Source organism: Thamnophis elegans, chromosome 2 (genome assembly GCF_009769535.1).
Source record: "Thamnophis elegans isolate rThaEle1 chromosome 2, rThaEle1.pri, whole genome shotgun sequence".
Lineage (NCBI taxonomy): Eukaryota > Metazoa > Chordata > Lepidosauria > Squamata > Colubridae > Thamnophis > Thamnophis elegans.
The window spans coordinates 81,869,106-81,884,824 of NC_045542.1; the positions used below are offsets into that span (position 1 = coordinate 81,869,106).

Consider the following 15,719-nt stretch of genomic DNA (forward strand, 5'->3'; position numbering starts at 1 on the left):
TAAAAAATATGCTGGCAATGGCAGCGGCGACTGAGGGAACTGCCAGTTCTGCGACCCAGTCCTAATTACCACTACCGGTTTGCCTGAACTGGTGCAAACCGATAGCAACCCACCTCTGATCTAGAAGAGTTTTTAAAATTCATCTGGGACTAACAAAAGGAAGTCCACATAATATGTTCCTTAAGAAAGAGCTTAGATCAAAATACCTATCAGTGGTTGGATTAAAAAAAAATACTATGAATTTTATGGAAGTGGGTTGGTGGGTGTAGCATGACTTGATGGGCATGGCAGGGGAAGGATACTGTAAAATCTCAATTTCCCCCCCTATCAGCTGGGACTTGGGAGGCAGAGAATAGATGGGGCGGGGCCAATCAGAGGTGGCATTTACCGGTTCTCTGAACTACTCAAAATTTCCGCTACCCGTTCCCCAGAACTGGTCAAAACCTGCTGAATACCACCTCTGGTACTTATATAGGACTTTGGTTCACTACCAGCAATATAATGTTGGGCGGTAAAAACTTTATTTCACACAATTATATTATGAGCTGATTGTTAATTATTCATCTTTAATTGCATGGGTAAGATTTAGTCCCAGCCTTTCTGGAAGAAGCTCACACATGATATGTTTATGAAACTACTCAAGTTACAACTTTCAGATTCCTAATATTCTTTAAAGCTCTATGGCAGGGCTGTCAAACCTGGGGGCTGGATGCATCATGCACTGGCCACGCCCACACCGGGTTTAGTGAAGGAGAAAAAAGCCCTTATACGTCATGTGACACTGCCCTGACGACGTGAGTTTGACACCCCTGCTCAATGGCATATGGAATCACTCAAGTTTTGAGACCCTTCCTGTTTCTTAAGCACCATGGATGCTGTTCGAAATGTAGCATGTTATCTGATAAGTAACACACTTACTCAATTCAATTCAGGTTATTACAGTCATAGACCACAGACCAGAACAAATAAAAACATTCGGTGAATTTCCAATCTAAAATTCTAGACTAAAATAATAAATAACAGATAAAATCTTTAATAAAATCCAGTCTATCAATTACACATGGTCTAACTATACTAAAATAACAACACACCTATGAAGTAGCTGGGTGTTCTTCATGAAAATCAAAATGCACACAGCTAGAATTATTGCAACCAACAAGCCCTTGCATTTGCATTTGCCCCTAATCTGACCATCATCCCCTTCTCAAAGTCCAACTGATGACCTAACCTTTGGTCAATTAACACTTGAAATCTTGTAGCCTCCTGTTCTAAAGCTGCAATCATTTAGCTCCCTCACTCAAAATCCCAGTGCTTGAAGAAAATACAGATCTAGGCAGTGAAGAGATTTTTATTTTGGACAAAGGTAATAAAAGCCAAAAGGGAAGGAACTCTGCATCTCTAAAGGCAGTGATTTATGTTTGAAATGAAAGGTAAGGAAAAGGGGGGGAGAGAGAAGGGGAGGATACAGCTCCAATCTCTATAGAGAAAAATAGCAAACTTTAATATAAAATATGGACCACAAGATGGCACCAGTATTCAAGTATTACACAGTTTTACAGGGAATTAGAAAAGCAGTGTGGCTAAAATTGTCATCTTGATGGTCTAGAGAGCAATGTTTCTCAACCTCAGCAACTTTAAGATGTGTGGATTTCAACTGACAGAATTCCTCAGCCAGCAAAATTACAGCATTCTTTCTCTACGTTACAATTCCAATTCTGGGTAGAAAGCTGATTTAATTAAAAGCAATGTAAACTCTAACCTGGAATTTTAGAGAAAATTTAAAGAGCTCTAAAATAAACTTGGTTCTTAACATACATACTTAAAAGTGCAACTTTAAGCCTTTCATTCAACAACAATAAATAAACTTTTGGCTTAGTAGCGCAAGCAAACAAAACAGCCAATCTCACCTCTTGAAGTTGAGATTCTTTCTTCTTAGAAGACAAATTTAAGTGCTTTTCTAATATTCCACAGTATTTCTCAGTCTCCTTGTCATACTTCTTTCTGGCTTCCTGTCAAAATATACCACATAAGAAACCATGAAAACAATAATATCGCAATAATCATGCAGAGACATAAACACACACACACATATTTCCAAATATTTGTAATATAAATGAGTAGTCTGTGATTCAAAACTTTATGTCTCCCTCTGTTGCATCATCCTCAAGGATACTGATAAGGGATATATTTTTATTTGTGTCCTTGCTGCTCTTTTTGCTCTTGGTCGTTTGCTTGCAGCTGTTTCATTACCCAACTAAGTAACATGAACAGTAGCATTGATATTACCTACCGTGTTTCCCCGAAACTGCGACATGTCCTGATAATAAGACCATGCTATATTTTCCTGTGGGCAAAAATATATGCCCTCCCCCGATAATAAGCCCCCTGGACACACACCCCCTCCAGCCGGGCAGAATATCACTCACCAATCTAACGATATCCCGAAGGCGCCAAGCCACAGGAGCCGTGGGAAGAGTGGGGCAAAGGTGCTCACATTGCTTGCTGCCTTCGGGATACCGCTAGGTTGGTGAGTGGTGCTGTGCCCAGCTGGAGCGGGGGGTTGCCAAGAGCTGCTCTCATGAGCAGCTGCCTGGCGACCCCCCTTTCCAGTCGGGCACAATGCCACTCACTGACCCAGTAATATCCCAAAGGCGCTAAGCCGTGTGGCACTCTGCCCGGCTGGAAAAGGAGGTTGCGCGAGCACCTGTTCTGCCACCAGTTCGCGTGCCTCCCAGCCTCACCATGCCTTGGCCCAGCTCTCCCTGCAGGGCTAGGGCACTGGTGCGCTGTCGCCACCTCCGTGCTCCAAGCATAACTGGCTTCCAAACTACAAAGATCCACTGCCGAGTCTTCCGGCAGCGAAGATGCCGCAGATAATAAACCCAAAGAGGAACAAAAAAAGAGGGCTTCAATCACACTAGCTTCAGCAAAAGCCAGGTCTTCAAGATCCTTTGAAACATATGTAGGGGGGGTGACCTTAGGGGGAACCTTAGCATGGTAATGCAGATGGTGAAGACAAAACTACACAGAAGGCACCAGGTTGATGAAGTATATAGCAGAGTCAGAATAATTTCCATGCAGGTGCCAGAATAGTAAAATATTTGTCATAATTATTACTACAGACATAGTAATAGCTTTTATTGCAAATCCTAAGTGGATTAATTCCAATGCCTCCTACAATTTTATTCCTGCCTTGGTGTCACTCCTAAGTGTTCCAGAAATAAGAAGCAGTGGAGAATTTTGTATGGAAAACTGCTGAATAAAAAGGAAAGTGGCAGGAAATCATCTATCTTAACCAGAAACCTCAGGTTGTTATAGCAACGAAATAGAAGTAGAAGGTGCAATGCCTTGGAGCAGAAAAGAAAAAACTAAGAAAAAACTTAGAGCTATACCTAGCTCATTATTTATTATTATTATTATTATTATTATTATTATTATTATTATTATTATTATACAATTGTATCACAGCGGCCAGTTGTTTCGCCGGATTTGGCATTGGTTACTAGTCGGGCCCCACCTAGGGGCCTAGGACGTCGTAACGTATTTTCTTAATATGCGTGCAGATCCAAGCAGTGCGGCTTTTTGCATTTGACTGATGGTGATTTTGTCAATTTTTAACTGTTTTAAATGTAATTCCAGTGCTTTTGGAATAGCACCCAGTGTGCCAATTACCACTGGAATTACCACTGCTGGTTTGTGCCATAGTCGTTGAATTTCGATTTTTAAGTCCTGGTATCTTGCGATTTTTTCATGTTCCTTCTCGGCGACCCTGCTATCACCTGGTATTGCGATGTCTATGATTGTGACCTTATTTTTCTCAACCAGTGTGATGTCTGGTGTATTATGCGCCAGTATTTTGTCCGTTTGTATACGGAAATCCCACAAGATCTTGACCATCTGATTTTCAGTGACTTTTTCAGGCTGATGTTCCCACCAGTTTGTTGCTGTTTTAATATTATAATTTTTGCACAAATTCCAATGGATCATTTGTGCTACTGAATTGTGCCGCAATTTATAATCAGTCTGCGCGATTTTTTTACAGCAGCTGAGTATGTGATCAACAGTTTCATCAGCTTCTTTGCAAATTATTATTATTATTATTATTATTATTATTTTATTATACAATTGTATCACAGCGGCCAGTTGTTTCGCCGGATTTGGCATTGGTTACTAGTCAGGCCCCACCCAGGGGCCTAGGACGTCGTAACGTATTTTCGTAATATGCGTGCAGATCCAAGAAGTGCGGCTTTTTACGTTTGACTGATGGTGATTTTGTCAATTTTTAACTGTTTTAAATGTAATTCCAGTGCTTTTGGAATAGCACCCAGTGTGCCAATTACCACTGGAATTACCACTGCTGGTTTGTGCCATAGTTGTTGAATTTCAATTTTTAAGTCCTGGTATTTTGCGATTTTTTCATGTTCCTTCTCGGCGACCCTGCTATGTTTAATGTTTATTTCATTTGTATGCTGCCCTTTTCCCCCGAAGGGGGACTCAGGGCGGCTCACAACTCAAACCAGGGAAGGGGGATACAGACAAATTAACAACAACACAAAACAATACATAATTTAAAACACGCAACAATCATACCATTCGAGATAGGGGCAACGGTTCTTTAGCCCCAGGCCTAGCGGAACAGCCAGGTTTTAAGGGCTTTGCGGAAGGCCTGGAGGGTGGTGAGGGTGCGAATCTCCACGGGGAGTTCATTCCAGAGGGTCGGAGCAGCCACAGAGAAGGCTCTCCTCCGGGTAGTCGCCAGTCGACACTGGCCGGCGGATGGAATTCGGAGGAGGCCTAGTCTGTGGGATCTAATCGGTCTGGTGGAGGTAATTGGCAGCAGGCGGTCTCTCAAGTACCCAAGTACCTGGTATTGCGATGTCTATGATTGTGACCTTATTTTTCTCAACCAGTGTGATGTCTAGTGTATTATGCGCCAGTATTTTATCCGTTTGTATACGGAAATCCCACAAGATCTTGACCATCTGATTTTCGGTGACTTTTTCAGGCTGATGTTCCCACCAGTTTGTTGCTGTTTTAATAATTATAATTTTTGCACAAATTCCAATGGATCATTTGAGCTACTGAATTATCATCATCATCATCATCATCATCATCATCATCATCATCATCATCATTATTATATTATTAAAAAAGAGGGAGGGGGAATTCCAGGTTAGGAAACTCTTCTAGTAAGAATGGACACTAGTTTTCCTAATACTCTTTGCAGACTTGTGCAATTCTGTGGATGTTATGATGCCACTGGATGTGCCACAGATTTCTTCTTACCTCTGTTGGGAATCTGAGAATATGATGACTTCTTTATACTAAACAGCCAAACCAATTTAGCTGTATGATAACAGTGACAACAAATGAAGTCAGTGCTTTGCTGTCTGGTTCAGAGTTATGGTGAAAATGAGAAATCTCTCTAGTTCCAAAGCTACTACAGGTAGTCTTCAACTTACAACCATCCATTTAGTAACCATTTAAAGTTACAATGGTACTGAAATGAGTTATGACTAGTTTTCCAACATTCAACATCCCCAAGGTCACTTGATCAAAATTCACATGGCTGGCAACTGGATTGTGTTTGTCATAATTGCATTATCCCAAGATCATGTGATCAGCTTTGGTGACCTTCTGACAAGCAAAGTCAATGGGGAAGCCAGATTCATGTAGCAATTGTGTTACTTAATAACTGCAGTATTTCACTTAACCACTGTGGGAAGGAAGATCATACAATGGAACAGTATTTCACTTTAACAACTGTCTTGCTGCTAATCTGAAATTTTGAGCCCAACTCAGGTCATAAGTTGAGGACTACCTGTATGTGATGTGCCACTCCTTGCCTTGGCAGCGGAAACATATGCCCTTCCCACAAACATGCTTATATTCCTTTGATTTTCACCTATAATCCTTTTCTGATATTCACCTAATATATGGAAAATAGAAGTAGGTTGATACTCTCCAATTGCATATCCTTGAATGCTTTTGTTTATACATTAACTTCATTAATTCTATAGTCACAAACTTCTGATAAGCATTTGGTTTGCCTAACATGAGAACAAAATGCTTGACTAGCTAGGTTTTTGTTTTCTGATGTTTTTTTTCCCAATCATAACCAGATCTGGTGCATCAAAATATTCTTAACACTTATTACCATCTATATACTACATACAATTGTTCAATTGCAATAACTGTCTCAATTAAAATATGCAAGAAAACCATCAGACACTCCTCTTTCGATTGCTGTTGAACAAGTCTAGAAGAGGGTTGCCAAGAAAGGTTATTTAGTATCTGACAGAAAAAGCAACTGCTGCCCATGTTATACTGATTCCTGCAGATCTTCCAAATAATACTTTAAGTGTATTTTTCAAATCTCCTTCAAAGAGACAAGAAAACATTATCAATTTTTCCACCTACCTTAGCAGCACCAATTTGCTCTTTTCGAAATTTCTCCAGAGGTGTGATTAGGACTTCACCAGCATTTTCAATCTGCCAAGGAAATGGAAAAGAAATGCTTACTCTCTACTAAGTCGAAGCATCCACATTCCCATGCTAAATTATTATAATTCTCTCTAAATGTGATTTTTTTTCTTCCTAAAATATCTGTACGATTCAGATTTTTATACAACATATAATTAGGGATCCCCTGATTTCAATTTTACAAAATCAACCGATGTTAACATAACAACTTGAAGACTGAACAATTTAAAAACTGTGGTTATTTATACAGCTTCTTTAGAGAATCAAAAAAAAGTAAGGAGCGTTGAAGAATTTTAGAAAACAGGTGGTTGATACTACTAAGTACTGTACATTGCTGGTATATAACTTTTCCCTTTCCTGGGTTTGGAAACTAAACAGGTCAGGCTTGGAAAGTATTTTGATGGGAGAGTTCTACGGAATATTACAGTGTTTCCCTCCGAAATAAGCGCTTGGCCTTATTTTTGGGGAGGTCTTATTATTTTTTTTATTTTTTTTAATAATTTTATTTTTTATTACATAGACAACATCACATAACAATAGAAAAAAAACAGAGGGAAAAGGAGAAAGGAAAAAAAAGGAAAAAAACCCCATCATCACATACAATATGTCATTTGATCACAGGTGCATCCCTACTACGTTTCCCCCCATATACACATTATTTTATTTTATTATTATTATTGAGGAGGCAGTGAGCGTGGTCATCTCATGGCTGCTGCTGTGTTGCAATATTTTTGGGGAGGTCTTAATTTTCAGGGGAGGCTTATTTTAGCGCATATGCTCAAAAGCCCAATTGGGCTTATTATCAGGGGAGGTCTTATTTTGGGGAAATAGGGTATGAATAAGAACTAGGCTGGGGAGTTGAAAAAGCATTCCAAAAGGCAGAAAATTTTTTAACCTACAAACTTATAGACTGATGGATTCCCCCCCTCAAACTCCACCTTTAGGTAGATCATCCATAACACCAACATGGATTTTCATACAGATTAAAAACAGGCTTTTTCCTGAGCACTAGGCCAGGAATGAACTAAATTCATTTTTAGGATTCATTGATGTGGATATCTGTGCTGCTTCAGATGCTATGTGTTTTTTGTTTTGTTTACACTTGCATTGTTTTTAATTTGTTGCCATTCAAGGATAAATGTCCAACTATACAAAGCAAAGAAATAAATGGGTTCATAATATGAAACCCACAGAAGCACAAGCACAGTTGACATCCATAAAACTTCAAAATTAAGTTGATTTTTAAAATAGTAATGATTTCTTTAGATTCCCTAAGCTTCTGAGATTTCGGTGTTTCAATGTAATACTGTAATTCTAACTTTTCATGCTTCAAACTGTTTGCCCTATCTTTTTAGATTTCCAATAGAATGTGGATCATAGGATGGAAATGTTTGCAGTGAAAGCAACCACAAACAAGGTAAATGCCTAAACACTATTCATATTCTAAAACTGTAAATACTGTTTAGCTTTTCTAATTTTCAGCATTCAACCTTTTGCTGCTTATGTAGATTCCCTTATTCAAAATATTCTATAGTTACAAGAGCACCGATAGTGCAGTGTTACAATGCAGTATTGCAGTCTAATTCTGCCCACTGCCAGGAGTTCGATCCTGAGAAGCTCAAGGTTGAGTCAGACTTCCATCCTTCCAAGGTCGTAAAATGAGGACCCAGATTGTTGGGGGCAATATGCTGACACTGTAAACCACTTAGAGAGGGCTGTAAAGCAATGTGAACCAGTATATAAATCTAAGTGTGATTGCTACTGTTATTACTAAAAATTGCCAACGAATCATAGAAGGCAAGAATTGTCTGGTTGAAAATCTTTTTGTTTTAAAGCAGCTTTATCTATAACCAAGATCACTTAAAGATACCAGAAGACTGATGTGGATGTTTGAATAGCCAAGAGTAATGCTAGGCAGAGAAGTTCTTCTACATTTTTTAATGTAATTCAATTAGCTGTAGAAATTCATTCACAAGGAACAAAATCACAGAAACATTTTCAAAGGTAATATAGGAGGCTCCTGCAGTCAGTCACAAGGGCTGTGTGTGAATTTTCTGTCAGTCATTGTTACAATCATCTCAGTAGCATCCCTGGCTTCCCATGTTTCCATGAAATCCCAAAGGAAGACATTGTGAGGGAATTCCTCCAATTGTTTTTTGTTCGTACTTGAACTACCGTCAGCTTCGTCCTGTTCGCACAGAGACATCACCATGCTTGGCAGGCAGGCAGACTTGCTAAACTTTCCTTCTGGCTAAAAAACAGCCAGCCAGAGTGTGAAGCAGAAGCAAGATCTATGAATAGCCCAAGAGATAAGAGAAGAAGCAAAAGAATGTAGGGTCAAGGTACAAACTAACTCAAGCATTTCTAGGGAATACAGGATGAAGACAATCCAAGTCTTCTCTAAACAACTAGTTCTATATCCCAGGCTTCTAGCCTCCCCTGAACTATATGAGTCTCACACCAGTGCAATTCAAAGGACCAATCTACATGAGTACAACAAAAGCTCTACACCATTCCAAAGTAGCTTTTTTCTAGTTCCATGATGATTAGCCCTTTAGCAGATTCAGCATGATTCAGCAGTGAGCTGGGCTTCCTAAAAGCTCAATACTACACTAGGCTTCATCGAGATTGTGAGAAGTGATAGTACCATTCTCTGTTTCACTGGTGAGACTGCACCTGAACTACTGTGTCTGGTCTTTATCACTGATAAAAATAGTGCTGAGAACTGGAAACAGCATGGAGAAGAATGACAAAGATGTTCAGTCCTATGAAGAGCAACTAAGGGAAACTTGGTATGTTTAGCCTAAAGAGGAGAAAGTTAGGGGGAGACATGATAGAAGTCTTTCAATATATAAAAGGATGTCACAGAAAAGAGAATTAGATTTGTTCTCCTTACTGCTGTGGGGGTGGGGGTTTAAGACTACAATCAACAAGTGGAAGCTTTATGGAGGGAGACACAAATTTGGAATCAGAAGGAATTTCCCAACAATTAGAGCTACATGGCAATGGAACAGCTTGCTCCTGGAGTTATGGGTTCTCCATCATTGGAGGTTTTCAAGAAAAGATTAGATGGCCAATTGTCCAGGCTGCTATGAGGATTCCTGAACTAGGCTAAGGGTTTGACTAAAGGACCTCCAAGGTCCCTTTCAATTCTATGATTCTATGACTTAAATCTATAGTCCCTTCTACATGTGATGCTATCAGAGACACTTTAATCCAGCTGGGAGCAAAAATGTCTAAAGAAGCTGGACTGCATAATACAATCTTTGTTCTCTGAGTGCAAGACCAAATAGATTCAGTGGCAGGCAGTTTGCTGTAGTTTGCTATCCTTATTAAGCTGCCAAGATTTACTCCCTATGGATGAATATTGCTATTCTTTTAGGCAGAGAAGTTGACAATTTGTTGAGCTATATCATGGCCATTGGACAAAACAGGCAAGAGCATTGCAAAAATTACCCACAATTTCTTCTCAAAGCCAACATCTATCAAAGCCTAGTAACAAGTTAAGAAAGTTGTTCTAGATCTTACTGAATAAATTAAAGCAACATTTTTTTTCTAACCATAGCACACATACAGACCATGATCCTGACAATTCCAAAGCAATTAGTAGAAGATTAACAGGAGGGGAACATATGAATAATATTGCTTTCTGCCCTTTCTTTTTTTTAAAAAAATCCTTCCATTGAGAACAAATCTAAATGTTAACCATGTTTATGGTCTCCCATCCCACTGACTCAATATCTTGCTCTTCTTGATGTTTTTTTCCATTGGCAAAGTTGCTGGTAAAGGAAACTGTTTCAGACACCAAAAGGAGGTCTTTTATTATCAACTAGCTGAGAACCTGGCATTGTTCGGGTATTTATTTATAAAGGGAAAATGTCCGGACCAAATGTAATTTCTAATGTTGGATTTTCCCCCTTACCAGAGGGCGTCCCCTTGTGGAGTACCGTGAAGCCTTTACAATGGCAATTCCACTGTGCTGTACAGTAGAAGCCATTTTAAGGCATAACAGACTGTATCTTAACAGAACACACACCCTGAGGGGTATTAAGGGTGTCTTATTCCCAGAGTATTTTTTTTCCCAAAGAGTAAGTCATGTGTGTTCCAAATTTGGTTGAAATAGCTCGAGGTGTTCCAGAGTTATGCTGCAACTTACACACACACACATACAGGTGTGTGTATGTGTGTGTGTTTGTGTTTGTGTGTTTTCGTAGATTTCAGGCTGGTATCCTGAAGATGGCAAGTGAGACCTCGCCGAAACGTTGCCAAGACAATCTCAATCTTACACGGGAAAAGACCCAAATACAACAAGACCAGTAGATAGATAGATAGATAGATAGATAGATAGATAGATAGATAGATAGATAGATAGATAGATAGATAGATAGATTAGATAGACAGACAGACAGACAGACAGACAGACAGACAGAGACAGAGACAGAGACAGAGACAGAGACAGAGACAGAGACAGAGACAGACAGACACACAGACTATATATATATACTCCCTTTAAAATCAGGGGGAGAGAAGAGCTAATCTATCCTACAAGCCCTGGGACACTGCTCCCTGGAACCTAATATGACATTCATGTACCTTAAGAAGAGAAAACACATACTTATATGATTTCCGTAACATCCCCCAAAAAAATCCTATCATACTTTACCCTGAAGTGTTTTCCAAGCACTGATTACATTCTATTCCTGTCCCAGAAATTATGATATTATATCTAAAAGGAGGCAGGTTTCTTACCATTCGTATGCGCTCATCTTCTAGGTTCCTTAGAACAGTAGCAAATTCTTGCAGGGATTTTGCTATGAGGAATAAAAGAAAGACAAACAAGATTATTGAATGCATGTAGTCTTTCACTTGTAACCATTCATCTGGCAAGATTACAGTGGCACTGAAAAAGTGACTGTCTGTGCTTTATATACATATATGCTTACGGGTTTGCAGCCACAAAGCTGAGAAGACAACAACACCATTTGACAACCAGTCAATTCAATTCAACAGAACACGAACCATTGCACAGCCTTCAAAATTAGTGACCAGCGGGCACCCACTTCAGAGCATATATGAGTATTGAAGTATGATCAGTCCATCTGGCATAGTCTATATAAAAACCAAGCCTCTTTAACAAATGCAGGATTAAGGTAAGGTAATCCTTTTGTTTTCATTATTTCTCAAACAAATAAAATTCAGGGGTTTCTGAATGTGATAAGAAACAATGCAAATGGATGACATAACAATCTTGTCCCCAAGCACTAATCTCAGCTCATGTAGTAAGGCAAACATAAGCGTTTTCTTTTTTTCTTTTGTTCTATTTTCTGTTTGGTTGATAAGCAACAGGGAAGATTATCCAAAAAGGATAGTCTGGACTTTCAGGTGAGACATTGTCTTCAACATGTATTCACCAATAGGTCTAAATAAATAAACAAAAAAAATGCATCTCGTCTTGAACAAAAACTTTGGGAGCAAATAAATAGCATTCATATTCTGAGTTTTGTTTGGTCATTTGTTTTCTGAGGAAGTGGATAAAGTTCTTGGAAGTGTTTGTGCCATTACTTGTATGTTAGATCGTTCCATAGCTTGGTTTATAAGAACCTCCAAAAACTCACTGAATATTAACTTTCTCTTCTTTGGGTAGAGTTTCCAAACCCCTTAAAGAAAGCAATGGTCAAGCCTTTGCATAGAGAACCATTTTTTTTTTGGCCTGACCAAGTTTAACAATGAACGTCCAGTTTTCGTATTTAGCCAAGCTAAAGGAACTTTTACTGGTGATTTCAATTTTTTTTCCCCTAGATTTGGACCTGGATACAGGTCCTGACACAGCCTTGATGGATAAACTGTATCACGAGAACACGAGGTGCTGCAATCTTATTTATATTACAACATCTCTCAGTAACTTCTGACACCGGTGCCCATTTGTTTGGTACACTTGAAAGAACTGGGGAGTGGAGGTGCTGCTTGCAATGATTCCTACAGCTCCAGGAGCTACCAAAAACAGATATTGGGAAAACCTATCCCATGTAGTGTCCTGCAAGGATTTATTTCTCATGATATCTAATATTAATATGAACCCACTGAGAAGAATACATAGGTTTGGCCTTAGTAATCAACATGCCTTTGATACATAACCTTACATTTCTATTCTTTGAGCCTCCGGATGTCTACAAGTTGTAAGAGACTGAATGTGAGAGGCAAATTGAAATTGAACATGAATTGTTACTATTTCTGGGACTGGATTTCAGGATTAAGGGAAAATACCGATTCCGGACAAAACTGCATTTCTCTTTGGGAATGAGGTTTGCAGGTTGGAGGTGCTCCTGGATTCAGCGTTGATGCAGGACAATCACAAAGCATTAGAGGCAAAGGAGAGGCTTTGATCAGCTTCAAGGAGCACACCAATTGCATTCCTACCTCAGCACAGAGATATGTTTTCAGTAACTCATGGCAATGTACAACTGTGTCATTGTAATGCAATCTTCATGAGATGGCCCTTGAAGTTGGTTTATACTGTGCAACCGTGACCCGTCAAAACCGCGCTCGACTAAACCGCGTCCGATTAAACCGCGTCGCTAACGTCATCAACAGGGCGACAACAGCCAGCGCGGAGAAAGAAGGGCGCTTTAAATAGCGCTTTGAAAGCAAGCCGATTCAACTTAAGGTAAGGGTTAGCTTTAGGGATAGGTTTAGGGTTAGGTTTAGGGTTAGGTTAAGGGTTAGGGTTAGGTTTAGGGTTAGGGTTAGGGTTAGGTTAAGAGTTAGGTTTAGGGTTAGGGTTAGGGTTAGGTTAAGGGTTAGGTTTAGGGTTAGGTTTAGGATTAGGTTTAGGGGGGTTAGGTTTAGGTATAGGGGTTAATTTTAGGTTTAGGGTTTACAGCGTGCTTCTGTCTCCGCACTGTTGTCGCCCTGTTGATGATGTCAGCGACGTGGTTTAGTCGGGCGCGGTTTAATCGAGCGCAGTTTTGTGGTGGAACCCTGTGCAACTGTTTCATAATGCAGAACAGCACCAGGGTGAAGGGCCCCCACCTTGAAATTTTTGAGGACCTTACCTGGTTTGCTAGATTGGCAACAGAGAACTATTTGTGGGTTCTACTATGGATATAGTTACATCTACTACTAATGCTGTTTTTCCCGTGAAAGGCTACTGTATATTTATTTGATTTATTTATTTGATTAATAAATCAAATCATTTCAGTTTTCAAAGGCTTGCTACAGATTGTCTCGACTAGTGATCATTTGTTTAACAACTGTTCAAAGTTATGATGGCATGAAAACATTGACTTACACCCAGTCCGAGGGTTACATGATCAAAAACTGGATGTTTGTAAATATGTATTTACAATATTTGTGGTGTCTCAGGGTCATCTGGTTGCCATTTGTGACCTTCCTAGGGGGCTTCAGTCTAGCAAAGTCAATGGGGGAAGCTGGATTTGCTAACAATCATGACAAAAAAAAGAATTGTAAAATCAGTATGATGCACTTAATGATCACCTTTGTATTGAGATTCTCAATCATCCAGGTCCTGGATATCTGAAAGGTGCTTTTTTTTCCAAGAGGCAACTGGACTTTCTGGTTTTTCTTTGAAGAAGTCCAGGTCATGGTTGTCCCAAAAGGTGCTTTCTTTCAAGAGACAACTGGACTTTCTGGTTTTGTTTTGTTTTTGAAGACAAAGGGAAAAAAACCCAAAGAAAAGTCCGGTCTTAAAGTCTTTTTAAAAAGCACCCTTGGGGCAACCATGGGGCAACCATGACCTGGATGACTGAGAATCTCCATAGACATTTAGCTATGTACTTTGGTACTACAGGAACCATTTGCACTTCAGTTCGAGATACTGGCCTCAATGACTCGCTAAAAGAATGCAAATGACCAGCTGTCTACAAGGGGTAGAAATCCTTCCATTCCCCTCCATCCAGTCATTGCTGAAGAAGCTTCTTGGATGAGAAGCAAAACGTCTTCAAAAAAAAAACGAGAAAGTCCAGTTGCCTCTTGAAAAAAAGCACCTTTGGAATTAATGATCACATTATTTAGTGACAGAAGTTGAAATCACAATAATGGTCAAGTGTCAAGGACAACTTGTAATAATTTGCAGACTCATCCTTCCTAACTACTGTAGATATGTTTCACTTCCTTCTTATCTGTATTCCTGCTATTTAAGCCATTGAATTGCCTCAATTGTCTAAATCAAAGCCTATGCACTTACCTATACATATTTCATCATCTGTTTCTGCATCGCCTATACATTGAAATTTGAAATCATTCAAGGAGTCTGCAAATTTTCGTTTTGCTGAAGACAAATCTATAAAGAGAAGAAAGGTTTTTCAGTGACAAATAATAAACCACAAATTTAGCAAACCCAATTTTAGTAGCTTCTAAGTAATGTCCTTCATTCTGTCATCCAGGCTAGAGGACAATCTTTGATGTAAAATAAATAATAAAGGTTCTGCTGAAAGGAAAACTACTGATCCATAAGTACCCTTTAAAAATAGTTTTTAATAAATCCAAAAAATGAACATTATGTCATACAAAGGAAAATTGAGAGACTTGCTTCATTACGGGCAAATCTTCAATGTTCCAACAACTTTAAATCATAATTGGCAGCCCTCCTACTATAAAAGCTATCCTTACAACACATTATTTAAAGCTGTCATACTTGGTTAACTTTAAAAAATGAACACAACTTTCAGTTCCTGATTTTAGTAATTCTCTGAGGAAGGACAGGAAATAGAGCAGAGTGAGGATGTTTTAATAAACTATGCCCTTTATTTATTCCTATGTATCCTTTTTTCTATTTGAATAGTTCTAACATAACCATACCCATATAGTTTGTTATTACTGCATTTCACTTTGTAATGTTCCATTGTCTTTTTTCCACAACGAAAGCCAAAGAGCTGAAACATTCTACGTGACTTTGCCAGATAATGGCAAGAATGCTCTTTTGCTATCAGGATTGAAATGTCACATAGTTTTCAGAAAGGCTTTCGGCAAAGAAGGTTGGGATGGCAGGCACAAGCCAAGCATCGGGGGCCTACAGAAAAGCAGATCTAACTCCACCCTTCATCCTCACCAATATTTGTGCCCCACTATCTTGGCAAAGTTTTGAAATTTACTCTCATTACATCAAAGAAAATCTTGACAGAACAGTTTGCTAAGGCTGCATCCCAATTGGGAGGAAGGGAGTGTACAAAACACACTTATATCTATCCACATAAGAGGAATGGAGAATGAGAGCACAC

General features: G+C 39.2%; 1 protein-coding gene across 2 annotated transcripts in view; it reads right to left on the reverse strand.

Moving 5' to 3' along the window:
• The window catches only part of ARHGAP26 (Rho GTPase activating protein 26), a 247,694-nt gene that overhangs the window by 162,095 nt on the left and 69,880 nt on the right, over window positions 1–15,719 (reverse strand). For both annotated transcript variants that reach the window (XM_032210266.1, XM_032210267.1), the window contains exons 2-5: window positions 14,687–14,782; window positions 11,233–11,294; window positions 6,421–6,492; window positions 1,908–2,009 (exon numbers count right to left, since the gene is read on the reverse strand). In XM_032210266.1, the coding sequence (XP_032066157.1) occupies window positions 1,908–2,009; window positions 6,421–6,492; window positions 11,233–11,294; window positions 14,687–14,782 (332 nt within the window). The remainder of the gene's footprint in view (window positions 1–1,907; window positions 2,010–6,420; window positions 6,493–11,232; window positions 11,295–14,686; window positions 14,783–15,719) is intronic.